Source organism: Dermacentor silvarum, chromosome 5 (genome assembly GCF_013339745.2).
Source record: "Dermacentor silvarum isolate Dsil-2018 chromosome 5, BIME_Dsil_1.4, whole genome shotgun sequence".
Lineage (NCBI taxonomy): Eukaryota > Metazoa > Arthropoda > Arachnida > Ixodida > Ixodidae > Dermacentor > Dermacentor silvarum.
The window spans coordinates 23,583,255-23,599,008 of NC_051158.1; the positions used below are offsets into that span (position 1 = coordinate 23,583,255).

The 15,754-nt window shown below is 47.1% G+C and overlaps 1 protein-coding gene across 1 annotated transcript in view; it reads left to right on the forward strand.

Annotated features, from left to right (window-relative positions):
• The window catches only part of LOC119453077 (kinesin-like protein KIF19), a 161,737-nt gene that overhangs the window by 39,942 nt on the left and 106,041 nt on the right, over positions 1-15,754 (forward strand). Inside the window, exon 2 of the mRNA XM_037715072.2 lies at positions 704-784. Within this exon, the coding sequence (XP_037571000.2) occupies positions 704-784 (81 nt within the window). The remainder of the gene's footprint in view (positions 1-703; positions 785-15,754) is intronic.

The following is a 15,754-nucleotide window of genomic DNA, read 5'->3' on the forward strand; positions in this document are numbered from 1 at the left end:
GGTCGCAGGGTTCTCCCACAAAGTGTGGGTATTGGAAGAGTATACACTCAGCAATGTTTACAAAGTGAAGACCCTGGGTTCCTCTTAATGCAATGCGTATATTGTGGTTTGAGTAAGGCGTGTGTGGCTCTCCACACGAGTGAGGCTTCCTGTGTTGAATGCGTGTAGGATGGAGCGTGGAGAAGGCTGCATGTAGCCCGGCAAGAACTTAGGATCTGTCGCCTCGCTTTGCGCTGCATCTTTCACTCTTTCCTGAGTTTTCACTCTCTTCAAAACCCCCTCCTTGTATTCCTTGGTATGGTGGGAGCACCCGTGTAATTCCGCCTTCACGCTACACGCTAACTTTCAGTGACCATTCAAATCAAAGGTGATTGAAATCCGCGAGCAGCATTGGCGGTCATCTGCGAGCTCACAAGGAGCCCATTATGTACTTATTTTTATTTATTTGTTTCAAAATACTGCAAGCCGACGTTGCCGGTCCAAGCAGGTGCGTCATAGTAAATATACAGACATTGACAGTGAACAAGTGGGCCGACAATTTTCGTATTCCTAAGAGAGTTTCAATTTATAACTGATGACCCCGAATCGCAATGGCCATTGAAAGCAAACATGTGGCTGCGGCGTAAGTGTCTGCAATTTGGGCATCGCTGTTTCTCTGTTGCATTTAATATACAATGCTAATGTTTTCTTTCCCACCTTCCAGGTGGCACTGAGGGTGCGGCCCATACTGCCGTCGGAGGTCGACAAAGGACTGACATGCATTGCTCACAAGATCGACGACAAGGTACGTCATCCTCCGTGAGCTCTTTGATTGGTCGTACTTCCTCGCATCGTAGTCTACTATACTTCACAACATGAGGGTACGCGGCAATTGTCTTAATCGGCAAATCTGCGCACTTCTGGCAATGAAAAAGCATGGATATTGATAGAGGTGTGTGGATGAAATGGTACTTCCTCTTACGTAATGCCATTCCAGTTTAGGCAAATATTTCTTTAGAAAGGAGTTGCGGAAAATTCTTCTGGGGGCGTAATGGCCGGTTCTAAATTTAACCCTGCTTTTGGAGAGCCGTCGCACTCCTGAATGAAGCGTAGGTTCACTTTGCCAGGCCTTAGAGCCCATTAATACATTTCTGTTTCTCTCCTATGCCTTAAGACAGCCCTCTTCACATAAAAAATACTAAATGAACCATACTTTGTAGAACACAAACACTTGTAAATTCAGTCAAGTGTGGAAATAAGCACGAAGTGCTACTAATCAACTTGCCAGAACAGAGCAGTTGCATGTTTCTCAGGAGGCTCAGTCGTGCACGTACAGTCCGGCTTTCGTGCCTTCTACGATATTCGCAATGTATTACGACCGTTCCTTACGCAACGAAGTGACTCTCGTCGGTGTAAACGACATGAATGCAGAAAGGAGTGCTTAAATAAGAATTCATCTTGGTCATGCAAAATGAAGCGCTAGAGTTACACACGCAAACAAAGGCTATAATTTGAAGCACTGATTGTGCACGTCCGTCCAACAAACCGAGTACTTAGACTATCGCACTTGAACGTTTGAGTTCTTGAACATCCCCCACCATTGTATATAAGAAATTATGGCGTGAATGTCAACGGGGGCAGATATTATAAAGAAAACTACACTAACTTTCCAGTGGAACCTTCTCCGCGCCCGAATCTCATCTGCATCACATCAAGTTCAAAATACTTCTCACTTCTCAGCCTCATTACATTGTCCGTATGAGACGGGAACCTTTTCTTCGAGACGATGCCCATACCCTAGCATGCAATACACAATCATGTTTCTTAATTGAGAACGAAAACGTGTAGCTCAGTTTCATATGTCGACACACCAGCGTAAACGAATGCTCCAAAATAAGACTCTATTCTTCTTTTTTCTTTTTTTCTTTATGTGTATATGCAAAAGGCTAGACGAGAGCTCTGTAAGCACTTGAACAAATTGAATACTGGAATGTGGAAGACAGTGAATAGTACGTAATGTTCTGCGGCCAGTATTTTCAGCGAAGGCGCCATTAGAGTGACAAATATCCTGGCCGCCTCCCAACGGGGTCGCACGAATCAAATCAACTCGCAAGTCCTCTCGGCCCTCATCGCGTCTCCTTCTCTGCACCCGAAGGCGCGCCAGAAGTCCGGGCTGTTCTTCAGCGGCAAGTTGCACTTCAGCTCCGCCGAAATCCACCCGTCCGAGTACAACCGAGAAGCCTTGCGCGAGCAGAACAGGAAGCAGTGGTTCATGAAGAACGCCCTGTCGTCGGCGAACTCGTTCCGGCCAGCGCGTCTCAGCCACCGGGGCCAGGCAAGCCACCGGAGCCCTGTCCAGAGCCCCGCCTTCCGCGCGTACAGATCTCGGAGGCGTCGCTCGTACGCGGCGAACGCGACGGACGTGGCCACGGCGGCGCTGATGTCGTCGCGGATGAACCGGGCGTCGAATCGGTACAGGTCTTCGAAGCAGCGGACGGCTCGCGAGTAGCCCCGGCGCGTTGCGTTACTCCACCAGGGTCTCGGGGAACCGGTGCTGTCGCGAAGGCTGCCCTGTTGGTCGATGGCTCCGAAGAGTAGCTGGGCGAAGAGGAACGCCAGCCCGGCGTAGTTGAACACGTCGCGGTGGTCGCCGGACACCTGCGAGCGATTACATTAGCGTATTTATTACAGCGATAGCGATAGCAGGTACAAATCTAGAAAACGCCTGGTTCCGTTAATCTGCCCTTCAAGCTCAGCCAAGGTCAAACTTGGACTTAGCCTGCCTAATGCGTTTTGGACACGCGCGCGTGTCGGGGCAACAGCAAATAATTAAGAAAATGAAAAAAAAAGAGATTCTAGGGCCTTTATATTTTGAATAACACGGCTTATGTTGCCCCTGGAAGGACGTTTTTCCAGCAATGCAAGTTTGTATAAACGTGAAGCCGACCTTAAGGGGATCGATGTAAGCTTGGTCAGCGCCTCCTCTATTTTTTCTATATAGAGGATCGAGGCGCTGGCTTGGTCTTTGCAAGCTGGCTTTCCCACATTGCGTTGTTGCAGTGAATCCTACTCATAAAGAAAAATGCGATGCGAACGGGGCCCGATAACGCTATCGCATTCCAAAGCCGAAGCTTAAGCGTCCTCTATTTCTTTTTTTACTAAAGCGATGCTTTCTTCCTTTGTGAAGCGTCTCTTGTGAAGCAGTACATAGGTCTACGGGACTGAAATTTGCGACACAGCAACTTCAGAAGAGGTTAGGGACCGGGCAACTAGCGACGCAGCGGGAAAAGTCCACGTGTAACGTTAAGAAGCGGTAAGATGACAGCAGTACATGGATTACACCACAAACGGGTGTAGCCGATATTCCAGCTGAAGTTGAGAGCATGAATAGGATTGGGCAGCTCATCTAACGGGTGGATGAGGCGACCGGTAGTCTATCAGGGTCAGCAAGATGGGTGCGAAGAAGAGGGAAACGCAGCCGCGAATGGCAAATAATTAGGTGATGTAATGATACTGGGAAACTTGCAGGCATACGGTGCAAAGCGGCTGACAGAAAACCGGAGCAATTGGAGGTCGCTTGGGCAGGCTTTTGTCGCATAGTGGACATGAAAGATGACGATGACGATAAGTGGCGTTGCTGTTGCTGGCTTTCACTAGTGTAGGTGACAGTTTTTTTTTTTTCTTTGCGCTTTGATGAAACCTCCACCGCCTAGCGGATTTTCGCAGAACCCGTTTTTCATATAGTCATAGCTTCGACGCTTCGTATTGTCGATCAAATTGACGTCTCACTTCCAACTGCCAGGCTCCTAGTTAACTGAGATGGTCGAGCGACAGGCTCCGGAAAGGTATTGGTTCCGAGCTCGATTCCCGGACCAGGATGATTTTGGTTCAACTTCGAAGCTTTCTATTTAGGAAACCCGCATATAGGTTTCATTGCTGCTCGCATTTGACGGATGGCGATTCGTTTTTTCTTGCACTTTCACGAAGCTTCCTTCATCTTACGGATTTACGCAACACTGAAGGCAGCCGGTTCAATACCCGACCGCAAGGACCACTCTTCTATATGAGTGAAATGCAATAATAATAAAAAAAAACGTTCATGTACTTAGAATTAAGGGCACGTTAGAGAGCCTCACATTCTCAGAATTTTTCAGGAACGCTCTATTACCGTGTCTTTTATATCCCCATTGTAGCTTTGGGACGTTAAACCTCACGAATAATTTATTTTAGGAAACACGGTGGTTTAAATGCACTACGCAAAGACAGAAGGCGGAAACACAAGTTGACAGGACAACTGCCATGAATGAATGAATGAATGGATTATAAATGAATCAAACCATTCGCGGGGCCTATTTCCTCTATGAACCGTAATGAAGTTAGCTTCGCTCGCCTGAAGCACGGGAGGATATAGCACGGAGCCCATGACGACGGCGCTGTTGTAGACGTCCAGGTAGCCCACTAGGTAGACCGCGGGGGACGTCCACGTGATCGGCTCGGCCGAGTTCGGTCCGCTCGCCGCCGTGCTGAGAATTAGTCGCTGCTTGCAACGCCTGGTCTCCAACAGGGACGGCAGGAAGAATAGCTCTCGGCTCTGCGGGACGCACCTGCAGTGCGCAGGCGCACGAAGCTCGATTAGAGGAAGAATTAAGTTTGGGCTATGTGGTGCGTATTCCAGACCTGAGGCATATTTAGATAGCTCTAAATAGACGTGGAACTAGATCAGAAAGAAAAAAAAAGTTACGGCAGAACTCACCTCCCGACGACTGTCGGCAGTAATGCGAACATCAATCGAGCAATGTAACGACAGACCATATTCCCGAAGTAACGTTTATTTAACACGTGTTGGTGGTCATTCTGAGACTTTCGTTGCTTCGACTGTATGCCACGTGTTCCGATACTGCCCCGCTTTGCTACGGTATTCGTTTGTCAACGACGCAGTGATCACGACCTGACGAGGGGATGACGACGAGTGTACGATTAAACTAGTGCAACGATGACTGTATTAGGAAACACGTATGACGTAGGTGGCATGACGACGACGCGACGACGAAGCTGGACTGACGACGATGGCACGACTAAGCCCCAACCACAGGCATGCGTCGGCACGCTTCCGCGCGCGCCGACAGGCGAACGCGCCGCTTCGCGTCGGCTGGAGGAAAAGGGCGCGCAACCACAGGATACTAGCTCTGACGCGTGCCGGCGCTCGCTCCTCGGCTGCGGTGCACTGTTGCTTGACCATTTTGTCTTCAACCGTCCAAGTGCGGCCTAAAACAGCCTTCTGTAAACTGAGCTTGAAACAATAAGTCAGTGATCTGTATGCTATTTTAGATATAAAAAAACACGTTTGATTAATGAATGTACGCCTGCCGCAACGGTTTCCTTGAACATAACTGCACAAGCTATCGACATCAGCGATTGCGTTCGCGTTGTCGTCTGCAAGATCACTTTGCAAACACCTGCACGAGCATGGCATGTCACATCAATAGCTCTCGTACGATCTCTCTTTTTTTTTTTTTTGTAGTTCGTTGCACAGCCAACTATGTAAGAATTACCTAAGAACTACGTAGGAACTACGCAAAGTATCAGTGAAAAATCTGTATTATAAATATAATTATGCTTGTTGGTGCATGAATGAAACGCGTAAGTGGGTTCTGAGAAAATCAGCAAAAAAAAATAAATAATTGAAACACTTGTGGCGCTCACAAGAGACATTTCGAACAGCCAAAATTTACCAGTTTCGTAGCTTGTCTCCTGATTCTTGTTTGTCTAATCTTTCCCATGGAACCTTTAATTTTTCTAGGTTGTTTTGAAGCATCAACACCGCATCGGGAGGCCTTGCAGCACTTATTCGTACTCTTGAAGCACTTATTCAAATGTATGGGCAGCTCATTTGCATAATATGAAAAAAATATATGTAAACAGGTTATTTTTAAAATTTATACACTTCAAGTCCCCACAAAAAAAAAACGGAAAGAAATACCAGTTTGTTTATTGTTTTCAGCCTACAATGATGTTTCGAATGAGAGACATTCAATTTGTTATGTGAGGCATGTAACAATTGCTGTGCCATATATTGCACAATACTGGACATGGCAGCCAACCATTATTAAACCCCAGAAGAAATTAATGGCACAATGCATATGATCAAGCAAACAGCGTTTTATTACACTTAATGGATGCTTTAAAAAACTGTCACACTATAATAATATTGCACAAAAGCTACTGAACTAAACTAATATACTAATACATATTTAAAGATCAATTTCATATTACAGTAACAATAACCAATCAATCAAATGTTTATTATAGGGCCCTGAAACAGCTAGAGGGCCTCTGACTGGTGCACTTAAAAAGCAATATGCGAGACAAAATGTACAGAGAACACAAATGTGGAAGACAAAACAATGCGAGATAGAGAAACATATAAGGGAAAAGAAAACAAGGAAGCGTAAACTGCAGTTAATCATACAACATGATTATCTACATATATACAATACATAGGAAATGAACTCTGAAATATGTCAATGCAGGCACAATTCTTATTATGTTTTTTGGAGTCGAGCCATATATAGGACAGTCTTTATTGGAACAAGGCCAGGCAGAGAATGCGGAATGTTACCTGGTATACTGTTGCAGCACGACAAATTGCGCAGCTTTGGGAAAGTATAATGCCACGGACCACCTTATACAGGAACGAAAAGGCATGATTTAATAAGTCTTGGATGAGTGACTAACAACTTCATTAATCGAAGGGGTGAGGTGTAAGGGAGTCTAGAGGTGTGAGTTGAGGTACATTTGAGAGTGCTGGACTATGGTTGCCAGAATGGCAAAAGTGGTGTTGGAAGACAGATATCAATTTATTCTGGATGCATGCAGTGATGTCAGAATTAGATTTGCATGTTGTACCTCAATCTACAGAGACATACTCTAGTAGTGGAAGGCACACAGCAGCATACGATTTCAGAAACAGAACAGGTGAGTGGTCATCATGCAATATACGACATACAATTCCAAGAGAGTGAAGGGCACTTTGTGCATATTTAATGTGTGAACAGAAGCTTAGTGTTTTGTCGAAGTACACACCAAGATCTTTGATTTCATCGACACTGGACAGTGGAGCATCCCGAAGGGCGTATGAAAATTGTACATGGTATGTTTTGCGCGTGTAACTTAATGCCATAGTTTTGGAAGCATTTAAGAGTACATACCATTATTGTTTCTGCACCAGCTTGAGAGTGAGAAAATGTCTTTTTGGAGGTCAATTCAGTCGTGAACACTGTTGACAGTCTTAAATATCCTTAAGTCGTCTGCATACAAAGCCATGCTGTCCATGTTCTTAGCACTAACAGAAAGCAGGGAATGCAATACTGATTCAAACACTTTTGACTCAATGCAGCAGATAGATATAGGCTGGTAGTTAGTAACTGCACTCGCAGCACCCGATTTGTGCACGGGCAATATCCATGCTACCTACCCAAGTGCTAAAAAATATGCTAGACTTTAGGGAACTATGGAAGATGCTTGCGACAACAGGGACGCTTCTATACGTCTTAAGCAATGTGGGAGGAATACCATCAACACCACAAGAAAGGGAAGGTTTGAGGCACTTCATACACTTGAAAACAAGGTCTTCATTGACTGATAGCATAAACACTGTGCCAGGCTGAGAAGGAAGGTTACTTGAAGCATCCTTTACACAATAGACACAACAGAAATGTTCTGCAAAGGCATCACCAGTGTTCCAAGACATCATCACCATTTTCATCAAGAAGACACCTCTTTGGTGCTCTCTTTAGAAGAATGACAGCGCACGAAGCTCCAAAAATATTTTGAATTATGTGTCATGCTGGCTTCAACACCATCAATGTGGTTGTAGGGATCATTATAACTATAATAATAACAACAACAATAATAATAATAATAATAACCTTAGCAGTACCATGGCACTCTAGACAGCTCGCAAGGCTTTTTTAAAAAAGTAAGGCTCATGCCTGCACGCTAGAGCGTGATAGTCAGCCATCTAGAGCAGGAATTTGCTCTAGATGACGCGCTCGCTCACACACACACACACACACACACAAACACGCTTGCTCACTTGCAGAACACATCACACGCACATACAAGCCAATAACTGGGAAGTCGACGGTGCACAATGCACAGGAGTGCCGTTTCACTACGGTCGCAAGGAATGGGAGTCCTAATGGAGAGAAAGCTCTGTATAAGAATGGAGTTGCGGCGTTGGACTGTACAGGTGTGATGGGGCTCAGGCTGTCCTGATGGCTTGTTCAGACGGACAGAACAAGAAATATAAGTGTTTCCAGAGAGCCACACAGCGCCCTGCAGAATAGACGGACAAGTGCAATTTTGCGCTGGTATTGCAGGGTGCGCCACTTAAGGGCTTAAAGGGCTTTGAGGTGATCCTTGTAGGCTGGCATGAGCTTGCGACGATCGAAAAGATGGGAGTAGAGGGTGTGCATTGCCCGGCGCTGAACAAGCTCAAGTTTGTCAGCGAGATGAGTTTGGTAAGGGGACTAAACTGATGAGCAGTACTCAAGCTGTGGTGGTACGAGAGAAGTGTAGAGTGCTCTGAAAACCTCAGGTCCCCAGGGAAGGGAGAGACAGGTCACAAATCCCAGAATGCGACGAGCCTAGTGACTTGTGCGGAAAAGTCGAGAGAAGGGCTGAATATTACACCCAGGGTGGGAAGGGTCCGAACGGTCTTCATGGGGGTGCCACTGAGGAAGTAGGTTGGGTGCACAGAGGTTGTGGTGTGGCTGATATGCATGGCAGCACTTATTTCAGTGCTAACACAAAGTTTGTTATTGTAGGCCCAGTCGTCCACCTTTACAAAATGTATTTATTTCAAGCGCATATGCTGCACTGCGTATTGGCATAATGTTGCAGTGCAAGTGTTAACTAGTGAATTAAACACATTCTGCGAAGATGCATTAGGAACTTGGTTTTGAGTTAATCTTTTTCCCGACTACAGTTTATAGTATCACAGCGAGATGCATTTTAGTGCAAGCTGAAGAGATTTGGGCAGCTTAAGCATACAGACTGCGAAATGCACTGATGACACCTTTACCCCTTCCCTGCAATGCATGCACTCACACCACCTGCTCTTTCCATAAACAAAACAAAGATATATCAAAAGCCAATTGCAGTTTCACTGACTCAGTACGTGCTGCTTGTCAAGCAGGCATCGAAGCAATCCTGGTATACGCAGCAGCATGCATAAGGTCCTCCTTATGACGCAGGTCCTCCTATGCATTGCACACGGTGCACATAGTGCAAACAGATTTTTTTTTTTCCAAGTGCTCAATTACAAGAACACATGACAGTGTTGTATCACGTTTCCTACAGTGTGTCAGCGTTCTTGAGCGCTGCACGAGCGATTTATCGCCAACTAGCCCATAAGACACCTGCACTTGAAAGAAGTGAGTGAAGGAGTACTGTGAACTTGTACTGAACTAGATTTCACACGCCGAATCGAAGAGTGCACTTTCAACTAAACGAATGGCATGGCTGAAGATGTACGCGTATTTCCCATTGCTCGGCTACTAGTGTCTTTCGCTTTCGCAAGTTATCTTTGCCGCTGGAAACAGCGCAGAGCTCGCCCGTTAAACCAGAGTCCCGAGACCACATAATTCACACACGAAACACGCCGCGGTTCACCACCTGAAGTTCCACACGGTTCATTTACACCACACCACACACAGCACGAAGTCAGGAGAGCCATATTTCAAATCACAGCAGCGCAAAACGTAACTGAAATTTCATTTCCTTCGGCAGAGTTTCTCAGCTGGGCTCGTTCACCGCCGGTCGAACTCGACGGACGCGCTAGGCCTACGCGTAATGTAAACAACATCGGCGGTAGACGAGTGCTGATTATCCAGACTTCGCACTTCGAAAGCAAGTTTCCATTCGTTTCGAGCACAAGAAAATATACATACAACAAGCACAGGCGTTGCCGCAATCGTCTGCAATCGTGATTAGGTTGGATGTTTTAGCAGACGATCGCACTGAGATCGGCGGAATCCAGCGGGCCGGCAGGTTGGGTTCGGCGGCGTCGTTCGAACGCGGCACAAGTTCTCGTCGCACTTCCACCACCCACGGTCGTGGGTCGTGTCGGCCTAGTATCACAACACTGTCTTTCAGAAGCACTGTCACGCGCGTCGTGCGTCCGAAGCACTCGGACGATCGTTGGTGTCGGCGCCTTCGCATCGGCGGCCATCATCAGGCGTAGCAGCCAGAGGCTTCGCGGACTCTGATTGGTGGACGCCGGCGACGGTTTGCAGGCTCTGATTGGTGGACGCCGGCGTCGCGTCGGCTCGCGCCGCTGGTTTTCTGGCATCGGCAGCTGGCAAAATCTCCGCGCGCCGGCACGCGTCTCCCCGTTCGCGACTGACGCTTTTGACGCATTTGACGCATTTGCGCGTGCCGGCGCGTGGCGAAGCGTGCCTGTGGTTGGGCCTTAAGGCGACATTTCGACTACTGTCCGAAAATGGATGCGTGATAGCGATTGTCTGATGATGAGACAAGGGCCGCATAATCACTATTGAGTGACGAAAGTATGGCTGCAATACATGACGGACAAAGATTGATGTCGACTGAACGACGGAGGCGGTATGATGACGTGGCATGACGACAATGGGAAGATGTTACCTAAGCGATGACGGATGGATGGATGGATGGATGGACGGACGGACGGACGGACGGACGGACGGACGGACGGACTCAAAATGGCTGAAGTAGACAAAGATAGCTATTCGCATTAAAACATTTGGGCAGCACTCATCTACGACATGACTATTCAAGCATGCGAATAGCCGAAACTGGTCATGTATGAGGCGTGTACTGCAGCCGGCGGTCTCCTCTCTCGCTCTTCCCTCTGAGCACGCCGCGCCGCTGTGAAGTTTGCGCATGCTCAGTGGCAAACACACAGTCACCCATGTTGGCGTCACAGATGTTTGCTAAGGAGCGGCTCATACCTATAGTGACGTATACGCAGAGACCCAAGTTGTCGTGAAAGAGGGTCACTTAGGAGCAGAAATACCCCTGCACTAAAAACCGCGTGACCCACGTTGAAGTCGACGAAGTTAATTGAAGAGCTGCAGATACCCAGTGGCACAGGCTCAAGCGAAGTGCCCTTATCTTTAGACAGCTCTCTTTTCGGGATCGGCCCATATTTTGGTCAGATAGCCGTAAACGAAACTGTGCTGAGTATGCCAAGGATGCTAATCGCATTAAAAAGAGAGCCGCTTTTTTGCGTCGATGTTCTGCCCGTCTTATAAATTCCATGTTTCAGCGAAGTAAAGATTAAGTTGAAATCTAGCGGCGTGTTCTGTGTGCTGTTCGATTTGGTGCAGCGTTTTTATATAGCGCTCGTAACATGTCTCGAATCTGGCACATAGCATATACCACGACGCAAGTCCACGATGGAACAAACGCTCACCAAACGTGCGCACACACGTGGTGCACATGGAACTGCGCAAGTCACTTGCCGAGAGAGTGGACAGTTTCAGTCGATCCACGTGTATCTTGCTGTTTACAGAATGCCAGAGAGGAGTCTATATCACCCGTGAAAAAACAGTATCGCATTGCTTAAGCTGTACCTAATGAAGCGTTTAAAGGCAGCAAAATGGATGCATTATAGACCGTTAAGAAGTATACGGCTAATTGACGGGTACGAAGCTTGCAAAACTGTCGTAAGCATATTGGAACAATTTACGTAGCGTTTAAATCGATTGTGTTACACTTGTCTACAGTTTCAGGTTCGTAAACAATCAGCTTCTATTTTTCTCGTCTGGCAGATTTTTGGAAATACTTCTAGGTAAAAAAAAATTTGCTAAGTACAGTTGCTAGAAGTTAACGTTCTCTCTCACATACAGCAAACTTCATTCAAATCGGGACCAGCAGTTGTCTCATGAGAGCATTTCTTCCTTTTATATGCACTGGAGTAGGGAAATACGAGTCGGCCCCGAGCTAAAGCTTCCTCCTAAAGCAAAAACAGGGCGGCATTAAGATGCGGCAATGCCCAAATATTCACCATGGAAACGCTGCCGCTCAAGTGACGTAAATTGGCGTCGATGGCGCTGACGTACTTTCTAACGATGCGATAGGAATTGAACACGGAGCCGCGGTGTACCAGCGCCTCTTGAAGAAGATATCAGTGGAGATATACTTTCGCCCTTTGCCTTTCTCGCCTCCTGATCGAAGAAGCGGTCGTGTATAAGCTACTTTGTGCAGCGTTCCTGGGTCAATAGTTACGTGCACTAACGAATGGGTCGCGAACATAGACGCAGCTTGTCCCCAACTCAGAGAAATCATATCACTGCCCTCAACACGTGTGCCAGCTGCACGTGCCGACTGAAGGTAATGCGATATATCTTTGTTTTTGTTTATTTGGTATTGTTTTAGACGCAATGAATCGTCTTGGAGGGCAGAGCTAAAGGCAGATCGTATTCTGCCTGACTATCACCCGTGCATCGCTCTACAACCAGTTAGCATACGTACAACCGATGACAAAGTAACATATGCAAGAAATATGAACATGGTTACGCAAGCCCAATATGAATCTGACCTAATGAATGCATATTTAAAATAACGCACACGAAATACAGCGCGAGCGTAATGATAAAGCTCATCGGCCAATCTCACTCCGAATAAAAAAAAATGAAATATGCTTTTTATAACGAATTACTTTTGTTAAAATTGTTAATAGTCTCACGGTTTCTTCCGTCTAAAGTGCCGGTGTCTCGTGGGAAATGCAATCTCGGGGCCATAGTGTGGGACTGATCAAACACTCAGTTTTACCTTATAGACTGTGTCCACTGCAGTGCACAGATTTAGCGACGTCGTGTTCCATGCGTTCGGTGATTGATTTTGCCTCGTTCGCTGAGCTCACGTGTGCAAGAAGAACGCTATAGAACTTCGCTCTGTATCCTTTATGGAGACGGTAGCGATCGGATGCTTTAGGGACGTGACCTGCTGGTGCGTTATATGTCTCAGATACAGTACCTGAACGCCTATAACAACAAACCTTGATGGGAAAATTTTCTTACAATACGGCCCTCAAAGAGCGGTCCACGTGTACACAAGGGACAATCGACGATCGTCCGCTTCCCGACGTGATGCATCGACAAGCTTTACATCGATAACGAATTTATTTCGTCAACAAAATTTGAAGGGAAGCTTTAAAGAAAAATATAGTTGAGTTGTATTAGTAAGTGGCCACTCTAGGATAAAAAAAAATGGTCAGGCGACCATAATCCTTGACTTAGGTGTCTCATAGTGGGACTCGCACTTCGGCGTTGGTTTGAGCCGGCGGCTAAAGCCCCTGGAAACATTTTCCATGGGTTTTACCGGTGGCTTCCTCGTAGTCAACAATTCGGGTATGAGCCACACGCGATTTCTTTGTTTCTTTCTCTCTTTCTTTCTTTCTTACTTACGTGCGGCTCATACCTGCATTTAATATGCGGGTATGAGCCACACATGATTGTAATTTTCAATATTATTGTAAATTATTATCCCGATGGATAAATGCCTCTTTAGTATAAAAGACCTATGCTCTCATAACATATACAGGGTGTTTCAGCAAACACTTTCAAAATTTATTTAAGGTTGCCTGTGGCAGATAGCCCAATTCTAGTGGTACCTAATGGTAGCATTACCTAATGGTACTATCATTAGGCTTAATGATAGGCTTAATGATAGTACCTAATGGTAATCTTAATTAAGTTACCTAATTAAGATTAGGTATGATCATTAGGCCTTAACGTTCCCGCACCAGGTCGTCATAACGTCATGGGTTTAGACGGCACCTGCTCGGGGCTAGTTAATTTTTCCTCGGCAAAATTTCGCTACATTTTACAGTAAACGTGCCAAATACTGTACCTATAAAGAGTCACCGAAGAGGAACACCGGATCAGTTTAGAATAATAAAGCGTTATTGAATAACCATACTTTCCTTGATTCCGCGCTAATAGGTTGATTATTAGAAGAGAAAGTGACAGTCAAATCTCTTTTTTTTTTATTTCCTTTCCAACTTTCCTATATTAAGTTTTTTTCCGCTTATCTCGAAGGACATTAAGGCCATTCATTATTTCGTTCATTCATTCATTTAAATAATTAATTATTAATCCAATCAATAAGTGCAACACTGAGAGCTCTCATACGCGCTGTCATGAGCGCTGTCATGGCTTGCTCGGCGCGCAATGCTTCTGTTCACGTCATTGCGTCAAACGTGCTTCCAAGATTTCTTTTCTTTTAAAATTGTTTCATTCTCTATTGCCCCTCCTACCTGGCCCTGCCGAAGGCCGGCAGTATTGTACAAGTAAAATATATTATAGACCAATCAGTCAATCAATCAATGGCGGTTACAGACTCACTCGTAGATGCGTTCAAACGCGCTCGCGTTCCAGATGAGCATCGGCGCGGGAACTACGCCCTGCACCAAGCGGATCTTGTCATCGGCGAATCGACGCGCCGCTTCGTCCATCCAAGTGCTGCGACCGATGCGCTCCCGGTACGATCGTTTCGAGGCCTCGAAGAGCTCCTCGATGAGGGCCAGGTTCCAAGCGGCCGCGTCTGCGAACGGCTTGCCTGCCGCCAGAGGCATTAGGTCGTGAACCTGCATTGCGTGCGCCGAACCTGAAGTTCCGTGGAATATTTTATTGCGATAGCAATTATATGGACACTTCAACGGGATTTTTGCCGTCGGCGTCGTCGTCGCCGTCGCCGTCAGGTTCCGTATAGATTCCAAGGGCGATAAAATCGTCGCCGCGCGCCGTACGAGTAAAGGCGCGCGGGGGACGCGCGCTATCACGGAGAGCCAACGCACGGCGGAAAGCAAACGCGATTGTCGCCCAAAAGGCCGTGGGGGTATGGGGGGGGGGGGGGGGGGGGGGGGGGAGTGAGGGAGGCGGGGCGACGCTGTGCTACGGCAACAAATGCTTATCTTGCAACACAGCGCAAGGAGAACTGGCAACGCAATCTCCCACGCGAAAGCAACAAAAAAAAAAAATGTCACAGTTTCGCCCTAAGGGCGAAGCAATGAATGCGATAGCAACACAGCAATTTCATACGAAGTAAGGTGAGCGGCTTTGGTAGCAATATGAATTGTAGTAAACATGAGCTGATTAAGTAAGCAGGTGTGCTACGGCGTAAGTAGACCTACATGAAGAGAGACTCGATGACCACGAGAAGGCGCGTGTGAAACGGTGGTGTTGATGAGAAGCACTTCCCGTGGGCAGCGCGCGTGCGAAGGGACACACCTGTAGCGCTGCACTGCCGATCCGGGCAGCATTACATGTGTAGCGTGCGTTGGAAAATGTGGCCCGACTATTACTAAGTGAATGAACAAGCGTGGTGTGAGCGCGCACAAACAAACATGAATAGATCACACTGAATGACTGCAGACAACGACTGTCAAAACGCTGGCAGCAAGCCCATACGCTGCAGCGGGCGAAGGTACGTGCGGTCTATCGCTTCAACAGAAACTGAGCGGCGAATGCACAGTGCATAAAGGTCAGAGCCGTGTGGAGATAAGAGACGGTGCGGCGAGCGACGAGCGCGGTTGTTGGCAGAGGAAAAGTGCGCCCCCCCCCCCCCCCCGCTCCCTCCGGCGCTGGCTTCCCGCTTCCTTGCTTGCGCGTGGGAGAGATAAGAGACCGTGGGGTCGAGCGACGAGCGCGGTTGTTGGCAGAGTAGAAGTGCCCCCCCCCCCCCCCCCCCCCGCTTTCTCCGGCGCTGGCTTCCCGCTTCGTTGCTTGCG